Source organism: Charadrius vociferus, unplaced genomic scaffold (genome assembly GCF_000708025.1).
Source record: "Charadrius vociferus isolate BGI_N301 unplaced genomic scaffold, ASM70802v2 scaffold111, whole genome shotgun sequence".
In the NCBI taxonomy this organism is placed as follows: domain Eukaryota; kingdom Metazoa; phylum Chordata; class Aves; order Charadriiformes; family Charadriidae; genus Charadrius; species Charadrius vociferus.
Window position 1 is genome coordinate 5,094,644 of NW_009647046.1, and position 13,769 is coordinate 5,108,412.

General features: G+C 39.8%; 1 protein-coding gene across 1 annotated transcript in view; it reads left to right on the forward strand.

The window, feature by feature from the left end:
* MGA (MGA, MAX dimerization protein) overlaps window positions 1–13,769 on the forward strand; it is a 55,789-nt gene that overhangs the window by 34,780 nt on the left and 7,240 nt on the right. The window contains exons 17-24 of the mRNA XM_009895727.1: window positions 3,651–3,775; window positions 5,154–5,205; window positions 6,894–7,079; window positions 7,788–7,899; window positions 9,434–9,658; window positions 10,725–10,901; window positions 11,316–11,468; window positions 12,479–13,767. Of these exons, the coding sequence (XP_009894029.1) occupies window positions 3,651–3,775; window positions 5,154–5,205; window positions 6,894–7,079; window positions 7,788–7,899; window positions 9,434–9,658; window positions 10,725–10,901; window positions 11,316–11,468; window positions 12,479–13,767 (2,319 nt within the window). The remainder of the gene's footprint in view (window positions 1–3,650; window positions 3,776–5,153; window positions 5,206–6,893; window positions 7,080–7,787; window positions 7,900–9,433; window positions 9,659–10,724; window positions 10,902–11,315; window positions 11,469–12,478; window positions 13,768–13,769) is intronic.

Genomic DNA, 13,769 nt, shown 5'->3' on the forward strand with positions numbered 1-13,769 from the left:
TTTTCCTTTTCCTCTGGCTTTATGATGCTCTCATCAGGCCCTGAGGAGGATTAAAAAAAAGCTGTGGAAGCAGCTATGCTACATGTTTACATCACCTGTTGTAGCTCAACAGAAGGTCTGCATCTGGGAACATGGTGTAATTTTGATATCTTCCAACTTTTCTTTTACTTTCCCGTCCCTCCACTTTTGCCAACTAGTAGACTTTAATTACACATTCAAGCTTATGTTCTTCTCAGCTGAGGAATTCTTGGAATTTCAGCACTCTGGGTCCTCTAGTACATCCTCTATTTCACTCAGTGAACCCTGACATAGCAATTAAGGACTTTTAGAGAATTTGGAAATCTTCAGTTGTGTTTTTGATTTTCCTACCTTTCTGTGACCTTGTGCAAGTGGGTCTGTCTCTGCTTTTCAATGGGGAAGCTACAGAATTGACTTAAAGACAACTTGGATGCATCTCTTGTCTTAAGAACATAATGGCTTGATAAAAAAATGCATCCAAGAAGTTGCTCCTGTTTTAATAACTGGATCTTGACAAAATCTGTACCAAGTAAAGCAAGTATGAGGAGGAGTTTTTGAAAAAAAGCTGGCTGTTTGCATAAGTGGTATTCTCCAAGTGAGATTTTATATAGTACAACTTAAGTTTCTGTAAGCATATAGAGCCACTCGACAGATAGGAAACAAAGCTGCGTACTGTTCACAAGCAGTGTTTGAAAGTTGTTGAAATACCTATGCTGAAATGCAATGTAGCCTTAACTTGGTCTCAATTTCAGTCGCCCCTGCGTATGTGCTCTGGATCTAGACTGCAAGCAGTACTTGGTTAGACCTCACCAAGGCCCCAGGGATGTGGTGACTCCTGATTTCTTGTTCTCCTGCTGTCTTGGGGAGCTGTGGTGACATGTAGCTTCTGAGCAGCCTGTCAAGTTCAATGTGGTGCATTGCTTCCTTGGTAAAGACAGTTCCTTTTCTCTGTGCTGCACCTGGTCCCAGTGCTAACGAGTCTTGCTTTGTGGGAGAATATTTACAAGATGGAGCAAATCAGGATTTTATGGGCTTTCATGCACAGAGAGAAACAGCACTTCTTTAAGTTCCTGCCAGTGCCAACAAGAACTGTTGTGGCATAATACAGATTTATAGCTTCAGGAAAGCTGCAAGAAACCCCAGAAGTTAGTAGTAGTAGAATAATTTATTTATCTCCTTACTAAATACAGAACTCGCCAGAGATCAGAGCTGCTTTTCTGGGCAGAGAAGAGTGGTGTCTTTAAAGTCAGCACATGTTAAAAATATCTTTGAAAGAACGAGTGAGATTGTTCTCTAAGGCTACTAATTTCTCATCTAAGGTTACTCTCCTTACTCTTCTTTTTCTAAAGACATGACTTTTTACAGGCATAGACATAGTAGGTAACATGGGAGTGTGCACAGCAGCTTGTAGAAGTAAGGAAGCTTTTCTGTTCAGATCTAGCAGCTATAGCTAATCACTTTTCTTTGTTTCAGCAGTAATATCTCGATACTTCATAGTACAGGAAGAGGTGTCAGCTTCTCTGCAAGTGAGTAGTTTAGAAGTTTATACCTCTTTCTACACAGAATCTATACTACCAACATTTTGTAGGACCCTTCATGACATGAATGGAAGGTGATGGAAGACTTGGGAATATTTGAGAGTGGTTTAACAGGGGGAGGATGCTGCATGGTTTCATTTTTCTTAAAAGACTGGAAGATTCTACAGGCAGTATTGCATACGTGTGTGTGTCTGTATGTAGGCTCTAAAATATATGTACTATACACACGTACTTTTTTATATATATATGCCCTTTTCTGTAAATATGTGTGCACATACACTCACTATATACTTTAGTAAAGGCTACATTGCTACAAAGTATACATTGCTATTCTTTAAAAAGGTAATATCCCCAGTGTAGCCTTCAGTAAAGGAGGACAAACTTGCTTAATTTTTCATACTGATTCTGTTTTCAGTTTTCTGTAGCCTCGATCATATATTCCATGGGAGATGATGTATTACACAAGGTTTAAAAAATACTGATAACTTTTTCTGGCACCATGATGAGAGTGGTTGCTTTGTGGTGTTGCTATAAGGTGGCAATTTTTATGTTGTTCTTTGAAATTTAGATAGCCCTGCTGCAAGTTGTGTGTTTCGGGGTTATACTTTTCTTCTTTTTTGGATTTAGAAAAGATTGTGTTTAGTCAGTATGAAGAAGCCAAATACTGTGTCAAACATTAGGTTATTAGAGATCACGCTTCTCTGTCAAAAAGGAAATAATCGGCTAAGATTAACTGTCAGGTTATAAATTGAGCCCCTTTAAACTAACATAGCTGCAAATTTCTCAGGTGTAAATTTCATGACTGATGATTGGAAACGTGCATCCTTAACCATTTGTTAGTTATGCTTGTGTGGTAGTTTAGGCTGCTTTTGTTTGTTTTTGTTATAGTGCTGTATGTAGCCTAATCTGTGGTCAGCTGAGTAAGTGCAACACTTTCTCTTTTCTAATTGGAGTTTCTTAAAACAGCAGTGTGAGTTGCAGATAACTTTAAATAATCAGTACCATGAAAAATATTTATTAGGGGCCACTTCTGATCTGGTATTGGACATTGCCCTTTTTTTCCTGTTCTGCACTTAGTGTTTTCTGTGGTTAACTGTTTGCATGAATTTCAGGTAAGTATGCAGTTCAGAGAAGGAGATTGCAGCTCCTCAAAAAGAAAGAAAAGAAAGACAAAGAGAAAGAAGAGACATAAGAGAAGAATAGGAGGAGGACAAGCTTGGGTTAGTTCAGGGAATGGGGTGAAATAGAGTACAGAATAGAAGTATAATTACACTTTCTTACTTAAGGAGGAGAAAGAGTTCTGCATTCTGTAAGCAGACCAGAGATTAAAATATAAAAAATTTCAATAAAAACTCTAATACAAAAATTTGCTTGAATAAGGTTTGTTTTGGGGGAGCAGGGCAGGGAATCACCTGATACTACAAATGGCCACAAGATTCATATTTAACGCTTGTAGTTGCTACAGCATTGCCGCTGTCTTCACAGATTGTAGCAAGTTTTCCTGGCCAGGCAAGCATGGAGAAAGAGTGCTTTTCAGAATATCATAAATATTTAAAATAGTTATTGGGCAGCGTTTTGGAAAGAGCCAATATCATAGTCTTCATCATGTAAGCAGTTTACTGTATGACCCAAAGAAGCCTGGTTGTATGATGTTCTGACTGTTGCTATCTTAGGTGTGAGAGACCATTACCAAGGTGATAACTATCTCAACTTATATCAAAAAAATCTTAGTTCGCAAGAGTCTCCACTAGAAGGTTGTAAAGGGAGTTTAATCTTCTTTGAAAATAGAGGCAGGAAGGCTCTGCCCTTTGAAAGCTTTTTATCTCACCCATAGTAAAAGCATAAATGACAGAGATGGGTTTTGCCCTTACCAGAATTCATTTTGCGGAGTTGCTAGTAGAAGGAATTCCTTGAGGGGACAGTTAAGACAGCCACCTGCTTAGCACTGTTTGTTGGCCAGTGTAGCTGGAGATGTTGATTCTTTAATGGTTTTAATGTTATTATGTAATCTGAGACTGAAGTGAAACTGTTTTGGCCTGAGCTCTATTGCTAAGTAGATACTCATTTTCAAAAACAAAACAAAAACTGTTCCAGGATGCGTGTGAATACAGTGAGGATGACGAGCAGGTGGACATTGAGACCGTGGAGGAGCTTTCAGAGAAGATTAACATTGCCCGTCTGAAGGCCACAGCTGCTAATATCCGACCTTCCAAACAGAAGTAAGCATCCTTGGAGAGCACTACAGTTTTCTATTTTATTGATGAGCTGGCATTGAATGAACCCATTAAACACCAGGTTTAATGTGATGGTAAGATAAAGCAAGGCTTGTGTCAGGTCTTCCTGAGCACTGGTGCTTCCCAGTGTCTGTGAGGACGGGGCTGTCAGAACTAAGAGTAGATTCGAGGTGTCTTAGCCTTCTTTCCCCCCGCCCCACCCTAATTAATTTGTTCATGGCGATATGTATCCGGTAATGTAAAATTATGAGTGAATCGCCTCCCTTCCTGCAAACTGAATATGAGCTGGGTCATCTTGGTTTTAAATGTGATTTTGCAAGCTTTGTTTGTTCTTGCTGGTGGACTTGTTATTTTTAGGCAGGAGCAGTCACTGACTTAATCCCTGATCCTGTAAATGAAAGCTTTGTCTTTGGGACCATTGCCCCAGCGAAGAAAGTTTTTTCTTATTTACATATAGTCTGCCATGGTTGGATAGTTTGGCTTTTTTGTTATCGTTGTTCTGTTTTTGTTTGTTGTTTGTTTTTGTTAATGTTGCTGCTCTTGCATTTATAATGACAAAATGCAAAGTAAAAACATGGCTTACTTGCGATATGTAAAGATGGTCATGGCTGTTTCTCAATTGCACCAAATAAGAGAATGGGGAATGTCGCATCCTTAGTTCTTTTAGTTTAAAGATTATTTTTTTTTTTTAGAAACTTTGAAAAATCTGTTTGCTGATATTATATATCTCCCAGGTAGTTACGTATTTTTTTTTCCTTCAAAGATACAGCTTGCCTTTTATCCTTAGATGGTGACTTTAATATAAATTGTGAAGATCTTTCAGTGAGAGAGAAAAACAGATATGATGTTTTGTAAAAAATAATTCTTTCAAATGTGCATTGTTCTTTGTTTTCTTGAAGCTCCTGAGATACGAGGAAGTTGTTGTTATATATTAGGATAGTAATAAATGTGAGGATTTTGGATGGTTGTTCTTGGTGGGGGAGGGATTGTTCTGCCATCTGTACTGAATCTGTGGTTTTTAAAAAAAGAACCAAAACGTAATTACAAAAAAGTACTTTCTGCAGCAAACAGTCACAGGCTGAATTTATTCTTGTTGGCATGTAGTGAAATAGTTTGTCTTTTGCACTATGGCATAATTTTGCAGTTTTCAGAACAGCTGATTTTTTTCCATGATGATGTCATTGGAGATAAGTGTTCACTTTTTTGAGAAAGGTCAATGGTATCCTGCTTTCATGTAGTTATAGAAGGAAGAGTTAATTTCAAGGGATAAAAATGAGCAATTCTAGGCTATTGGAATGTAGTTAATGAGGATAGAGTGCATGAGATGAGTAGCGTTGGGAAAAACTTTTTACCTTTCTTCCAGATACCATGCTCGTAATTCTTCGGATGAAAAATTATCAGAAAAACGTATGAAGGTATATGTTTGCTCTCCTCTTTCCTTTTGGTATCACACCTCCATTTTAAAAGATAAACTTTCATCTCAAGTGCAACTCTTAACGTGATTTACCTACCTTCCATATATTTATGATTAAATGCAAGAAACCGAATGTGTATATGGGGGGGAAGGGGCTCGGTCCAAATCTCATTAAAGAGATGTTACAGGCATCAGTGGGTTTCAGGTTCAGCTTTATGTATGGGGGGAATATCTGCCTTTTATTTATTAGTATATTTGCTTAGGTTTTGTGTTCTTGGCTTAAATAATTTTTACAGCACACTTAAAATAATGAACAACTGAGAAATGTTTTTATGTGTCGAAGAAGACAGTATGTAGGATTATATAGGCACAGCACTGGGCGAAGGATTTCTGAAAACAGTAGTTTAAATAGTATTTATTTAGGCAACTTAAAGATAACGGAATCCTTTCAAACCAAAGCTAATTGCAGTCCTTCTGAAGCTTATGCTGTGTTTTAGGGCGGCTTTGAAGCCAGTTTCAGTAACTGTCCACGATAACTATCTGTGATGTACGTGATGTCAGGTCTAGAGCTACCTGGTGGGGTGGGGCTTTGGGGTGGGCTGTGAACCTGGCGTATGCCTTGTACGTTAGTGCAGACTGGTATGTATGCTTTTGCCTGAGATGGAGATGGGTTCCAGGATGCTCTGCCTGCCTCATCTTCTCCATATATTGTCTCTGCCCTTGAAGTTACGACGTGAGGCCCATCCTTGAAAGGAACGTAATGCCCAACGCAAGAGCAGATGCAGTTGCAGGCTTACTGTGCTCAGTCTGCCTATGAGAGCAACATGGATGTCAAGAGCCAGGTTTCAGGAGACAGTCTTCAGATTCCTCCTAAGGCCATCAGGCTCAGAAATAGTATCACTGGACCTGGGGAGTCTTTCCACTGATTCGCTGGGGTTTGGAGCAGGCCTAAAATGATGTAAAAAGTGTGTTAATGCTACTTTTTAAGTATTACCCCACCATGAAATAAATCGCATAATTGTACAAAACCTGTAAGAGTAATGATGAGATAAAAAACACCTTCAAATCTGTAGAGATAAGTAATTATGCTTATTGCCTGTCAACCTTTTTGGAAAGCAAATTCAAAATCAGCCTGTCTTTGACACTTGGTTTCTTGGTAGATGTCTGGGGTGATAAGTTCCAATGCCGTCTTTCACATTTTTACCTACAGTGTCTCTTAGCCCCAACCATGGGTATGTACTCATGAAACAGAATAGAAATCAAACTAGTTTAACTCCAGGGAAAAATTCAAGTATTTGATGTGATTGTTTCATTCATTAGTAGATTTTTGTGACAAGCAAACAACAACAAAAAATTTGGCTCAAACATGCTTGATTTTGCTGTAATCCTGTGTTTTATCTGAGTGGCCTTATATCGCAAAAAATGAAAGCTTATGCATAGAAGGGATCACTCGTGATGTTTTTGTTCAGGGTTGATGTGATTATGTTGGTCATTTCTCGTTGGTCAGCTTTTCATGCTTATTGCGTGTGCTTCTTACACTGAACTTTCATGAAAATGTAATAGCAGAATAACACGACATGAAATCTTCAGGTGTCTGTAGAAACTTTGTAAATTAGGCATGCCTTTGAATGTTGTTTGCCACTACATTTCTGTTTTTATTTAAACTGGTGAATATGGTTACTTCTCCAGCAGAAACCAAAATTCTGGAAGAGAAAGCGGAAGACTGAGGCAGAAGCTTTTGCTCATTACCGCCAGACACACACAGCAAATGAACGCCGGCGCCGTAATGAAATGAGAGATCTCTTTGAAAAATTGAAGAGAACTCTGGGGTTACACAACCTTCCCAAGGTCTCCAAATGCTACATTCTCAAGCAAGTAAGTACTTGGAAGTTTAAGTGAGGAGGAGAATCATTTAACCTGCACAGAGTAATTAAGCTAGTATGAACTCTTTGAGTGAGTCCCAGTGATACTGTGAATAGAAAACTGTCACCTTTACAGGACTCTCTAGAAGAAAACAGTATCTGAAAGAATCTGTATTCCTAAAAGCATAATCTTGGTGACGCAGGTGCATGTTTTCAGATTAGCCCTCTCCTTATTGTATTCTTTGTGAATTTAAGCATGGAAGGGTATGTCTTAATTCCTTAGTGGTTTACTTAGTACATCAGGCAATTTTGAAATACACTGAAGACTTACTTTTTTAATGCAGGAGAAGATAGCATTTCATTAAGTATTATGTTGACATTAAAAACTTAATTGTAAAGATGTAGATGATAGGAAACAAAACAGAAGTTGTAGATACATAATTATGCTTATCAGCTGTACCTTGAAATTGTGGGATAAAAGCTGAGTTTTTTTCGTTAAAATAGCTGAACTTCAGAGGAAGGATGAACAAGGCGTTAATCACTTTTCAGCTTCCATTTAGGGAAAGCTGGCATTATGTGGAACTTCACATGCTTTCTCTAAATCCTAGTTTCTCAAGATGATGAAAATGTCTCAATAAATTTTGTAAAGGTTTCTGGGAAGGAAAATTACTTTATTTTGTGCATCGTTGGTTTATAAATCAGTTTCCTTACATTTTTCTAGGCCTATGAAGAAATCCAAGGATTGACTGATCAGGCAGATAAACTAATTGGACAGAAGAACTTACTGACACGCAAACGGGATGGTTTGATTCGTAAAGTATCCACGCTTTCAGGTGAGACTGGCTTTGGTTACAAACTAGCTGGAATAATGAAAGAAAAGGCTTTTAAGTGCGGGAGTGAGCAGAGTAATCCTCTGTGGATCTGGGTGAGTCATTAGTTCACATAAAATTTAGACTCTTGACGCCAGACAAAGACCTGCTAAGCTCTGACTCAGTGATACACTCATCATGCTGATAAGAACTGCTTTTATTTTTCTTTATGCCTAAAGGAAGTGTAGAATGATCTCCGTGCTGCAAGCCACAGGCTTGGGTTCCTCTGCATTGGGTATGCTTTCGGGGGTGGGGGGGAGGTCACTTCATTCTGTCATTGGTTGCTTCCTCAAATGGCTTCTCTGCTCAGTGCTTCACAAGCATACACAGCTGTCCTTGATCAGTACCAAAACCTCTGACTCCTTTGGTCAACTTTGCAAATAACTATCCTTGTACTGCTTTTCTGAGAACTAGGGCTAGTAGTGTCTAGAAGAAGGCAGCTGTGTCTATAGAACAAAATTGCATTATAGTCTGAGCTGCTACTCATCTAGGCATTTCAAGACAAAAGCATGTCATATTTATTGTGTCTTTCTGTCTCATTGGGAGGTTGAGGAAAGCTGTGACACGTGTTCAGCCAGTGCCAAGATGTGTGCGAACAAACAAAACATTTAAATTATTCTTGTAATCTTCTTACTGTCTGGGAATAGGACACTACCTGTAAAGTAGAAGTTAAAGATACTTAAATCTTGTGTATTTATGTGAATTGGCTCATGTGTATTTGAGGTACTTGGTAAAAAAAAAAAAAAAACAAACAATACAAAACCCCCAAAAACTTTAAAAGTGCTTTAGTGAACCCGCATCTTAATCCAGAAATGTATCATAGGCTTCTTGGGCAAGTAACTCAACAAAGTGGTTTTCTGATCTTTTGCATTCCTAGTGAAGTACCTCAAAACTGATGAGGAAAGAATCCTCTTGCAGGAGAGTTAGTTAAATATAGACTTAATTCAAGATAGATCACGATATTAGAACAAATACTAAGCAGGAATTCGATCATATTAAATTGTGTGCATCTGCAGAAAACAGATTCTTTATAAAATCTTTGGGTTTGTTCAATGTTACAATTTTCATGTCAATGGTAAACTACGAGTCTAAATGTTGTTTGAATAACCAGGTCCATTAGTCCAAGAAATTTCGTACCAGGTAAAGGTAGTCATACATTTATCATTAGGAGAGATGTGAGGTTTTTTCACAGCTTTGGGTATTTTCAAATGGTACTTGTTCACCAAGAGCTAGTGCTTGTCCAAGCTGATTTCTACTCATCAAAGTTGCAGATAAATTCTAAAACATATGGATGTTTCTGAAGGAAAAAATCTTGGAATAAATAGGCAATTACTTCCCTCTGTTTTTAAGTTTGCTATTTACTTCGTGGGAGTTGTGGTTATCTATTGTACCGTAGTTTAATGGTGTCAACTTAAAAGATTTTTAGTTCTGTCTTCAGCTCTTTAGTTTTGGAAAGAGAGTTTGAAGATAGGTTGACTCTCTGATAATTTTTCTGTAGGGAAGACAGAAGAGGTTGTCCTGAAGAAGCTAGAATATATTTATGCCAAACAAAAAGCACAAAAAAAGAAGAAACAAGCTGAGCCAGAGGAATCTGTTGTAACCTCAACTGCTAGCACCCAGCAAGAAGGATCTTCTGCTCCTTCCAGAGAGCTGGCCCAAATGGCTATGACAAATAGAAGAGGCAAGCCATTGATACTCGCCAGAAAAGGAGGCCGGGCCACAGGTGGGCTAAAAGCGATGCGCATTTCACATAAAGGGGAGACAGACATTGAAGCAGTGCCCCATGGGAGGGCAAAATGCTGGCCTGCCTGTGCAGGAAACTTCTTTCTTGAAGCAGAATTGAGTATAGGACCAGGAAGTGTTCATCCAATAGGTGTGGAAACCATTTATTTTCAGTAAGGATGAAACTATTGAGGCTTCTACTGAGGTCTTCAAATGAACATGACTGTAGAGTTTCAGAAGGATGGGAAGTAAATTCCTATTCAGTTGCCCTTTGGTCTCATGGAGTTTCACTGCAGTCCTGCAGTAATTCCTGAGAGTCAGAGGTGCTGCTTTTTCTGATGGCTCAAAACCTGAAGCTCAACCCCCAGAATACAGGAGTTGCTAGAACAGATTCAGTTTTTAAAACATCCCTCCCCAAACAAGCTAGCTCTCAAGGTAGTGGAAGACTTGCTCTTGAATTAAATGACGGATTTGTCAGACACTTCAGAATTTTTTTTGAGCTGAAAACTTGTGGAGAAGTATTCGGTGTTAATGGAGACTTCTGCACCCTAAACGTAGGAAGGAACAAAAGAATGGCAGAAGTCCAAACTTTCATGGTAGTACCGCTGTAGTACTCAGTAAGGATCTTGTGATGTTTCTTATTTTGGTAATAATAAACGGACCTTATTATAAACAACCAATCATTCTGGTTTCCCAAGCCTCCTTTTTGTCCAGTCCTGGGGAAGTTTGACATCAGAATTTGGATGTGGGGAGAGAACTTCCTTTTTTTGTTTGGACTGAACGAGTCCCCTTTGTAATTTCAGCAAGACTGCTCTGATAGTTGATCAGGATGCCACGTGTAGAGAGTTAGGATTATGTTACACTGCGTGAAGAGATAGGACAGCCTGGCTCTAGCTGGATAGGTGAGGTTCCTGGAGCTTGCGTAGCTTTTGTAACAGCTTTCTAACCTAGTACTTGTAAACCTTCTAGCTGGAGTTCCTTCCACAACTGTACTTAACACTGGATCGTAGAATATCAAGGGTGCTGTGCCAGAACAGATTACTGATTTATGTATTTCTTTTTTACAGAGGACACCTCATCCTCTCTTACGCTAACTGCTGCAAGCCTAGTGATGACTCCACAGGGGCAGGTGCTTACGCTGAAGAGCCCACTGGTACCAGGGCAGGTAGCAGCTGTTCCTTCCACGCTATTGCAAGCTGAATTAAAGCCTCGAGCTGTCGGTACTGCTATGACAGCACAGCCAGGTATGACTATGACCATATGAGAACACGTTAATGAAAGTCAGTATAATGCTGTTCATAGATGTGCATAGATATTTACAAAGTAACATGTTATTTAATTTTTGCATTAATTTGGGGTTGGTTTTTTTTACAACTTAACTGACTGAGGTAGAACCTGACTCTGATAAGAGATTTGATATAATTGACTCAAACTATCAGTTTATCAACAGGTAAGTAAAATCTGTTAAATTTTTGCTGTTCCCAAATTAGGGAAACATCGGGAAGATTTCTTAATCATCTAACCAATCTATATTTCTATTTTTTACCACTTCGATGTGGTATTACAGTGTAAGCCTTGCCTAGAAGTGCAAGGCTCTGGAGTATCTGAAAGGCTCTTGTTTCCTCATCAACCCCCCCCTTCCCTTTTTCTTGGATAAGGTATTGCTTCTGTGATGATTCAGCTGCCAGGATCAACAGTTCCTGTCCAAGTAAAAGGAATCCTTACTAACTCGACCATTCCCATTACGCTGTCAACTGTTGCTGGAAACCCAGTGCCCTCAACAGTAGTATCAGCTACAGAGCCCCATTCAGGTAGGATCTTTGTTTTTTATGGATCTTTTTGCTTGCATGCCAGGGAACATTACCCTTGCAAAAATGAAGGTAAATTGTTTTCTCACTAGGGAGGAATGATAGTTAATATTGTCTGGGTATTCAAAGAAAATCACTATTAAATGTTTTGAACAGTTTAGAGGGGCCTCTAGGGGATTATAGATGAGAGCTTTTTAACTTTCTTTCACCTTGCTGAGCCTCCTTGCCCTCAGTCAAATCAGAATAAGCGGGGACTGGAATGTGTCTGTGGTGTAATACATCCTACTGGGGAAGCTGCAGTGCAAAGTGGTGGTGGGGCTGTTGAAAATCTTTGCCTATTACATCCAGGCTCTTACTCTGGCACAACCCCTTCCCACACCCTGCCAGTTGGAGAGATGTTTTTCAAGACAGAGTACTGTACGGTGGGTCTAGGTGTGGGGTGGTCCCTGCCGGTAGTGTGCTGCTTGCGTCTGCTGCGTTAAAAGCAAGCCACTCACTTCATTGTAGTCATTTGGTCATCGTGAAAAAGGAAAGTTCACTTCAGATTTGGGGCTGGGAAAAATCTGAGTGCTATAAATAGGAACCTGCTTGGAGGCAAAAAGTCACATAGTCCTTGAAGTGCCTCTGTAGTATTTTGCACAAAACCAGTATTGAAAATACACAAATAAAAGTAAAGTGTGAAAAAAACAGCAAGGGAGAAGATTGTTACTCTTTTTTCCTTGTGCATCACCATCAGATTTGTAAGAATTACAGTTGCTTGCATTTGTGCCAGCCTGCTGAAGGAAGGCACTGGGTTCTGGGATAGTAGGTGTGGAGCTTGCTCTTTTTCTACAAGTTGAAAGTTAAGCTATTAGTGTTTTAAGGCTTCACTTGACCAAAACTCTGTAAGCGGTTTAAATTGTGAATAGCAGCTTACTTGAGGAAGACCTGAAAGTGAGCAAATTGTATTTAATTAGGAATTACCTTGCAATTAGCATGGATCCTCATGGATGCTGCTTTGTTTGCTTTTGCAGAAAGTGAAGATTCTTTCATGATGCCAAAGATTGTTAACGTAACATCACTGGCTGCTGAGGGAAGCATGAGTCTAAACCTGACCAGAAACAAAAATTCTAATACAACAACGGCTGCAGGTGCTCAGGCTTCTGAGAAATCTTTGGTTGTAGAATCCCCTGAAAGTAGGAAGAGCGATAGCATCCTTTCAGAAGAAAAAGCCAAACCATGTCCTGGAGACAGTGGCGGAGATGGAAGAAATACCACAGGTCCCACAAAAGTTTTCTTTGAAAATAAAGATGCCTTTCCACAGCTCCGGAACGTATCGAGTACAAAGGAACCTCCAGAGTCCTTTAGCAAAAAACTTTGCATTGGTGAGTTTGTAGGAAGCCAAGCCAGGAGGAAAGATGGTGATCCTGGAGGGGAAAGATTAAAATCTAAAGAATTGCCATTCCGCAAGCTGCAGATCAAAGACTCCAGGATAGAGATGGAATTGAGGAAAGTAGCGTCTGCAATGGAGGAAGCAGAACTGGATGCAAGTGAGTTACTGAGCAGCATTGAGGAGAGTGATGACACTGATGAAACCCTCACTTCGCTGCTCAATGAGATTGCCTTCCTCAATCAGCAGTTGAACGATGATGCTTCGGCCATGTCAGAACTGCCCAGCACTCTAAACTCAGATTTCTCTCATGAAGATGCGGAAGCCCGTCGGGGAACAGCCAGTGATCTCGCTGCTGCAGATGGGTCTTCCTTCCAGTTTGGCCATTTGGGAGGCAGTTTTAAGGACCTTTCTGAAGTTCCAGAAGGTGGTGGTTCTATAAGCCCTCTCCTGCTGCACCTGGAAGATGATGACCTTACTGACGGGGACAAGAACTCTGGGGAGCCTTCATCTGAAGCAGATGTTTTAAAGATAGTAATAGGTGCTGAAATGAAGGACCCCCTTCCCAATCTGTCCGTAACCAGTGGTGGGAATGGCAAAACCGTAACAACCTTGGCAGAGACCACTAATGTGACTCCACCAGTTTTGCAGATGAAAACTAATCCAGAATCTAATAATGCTGACACTTTGTGGAGGCCCATGCCCAAGCTGGCACCACTTGGCTTAAAAGTGGCAAGTCTGCCAGTGGACTCAGAAGGGCAGAGTAATAAAGTTATGCCCTTATTGGCACCTGTAGTTGCAAAACTGGCACCCAGTGGGGTAAAAACTTCATTACCTTCAACTGTTCAAGAAGGACAGGATAACAAAGTGATGCCCACGTTAGCACCTGTGGTTACAAAATTGAATACTACTGGGACCTTGCCTTCAAGTTCAGC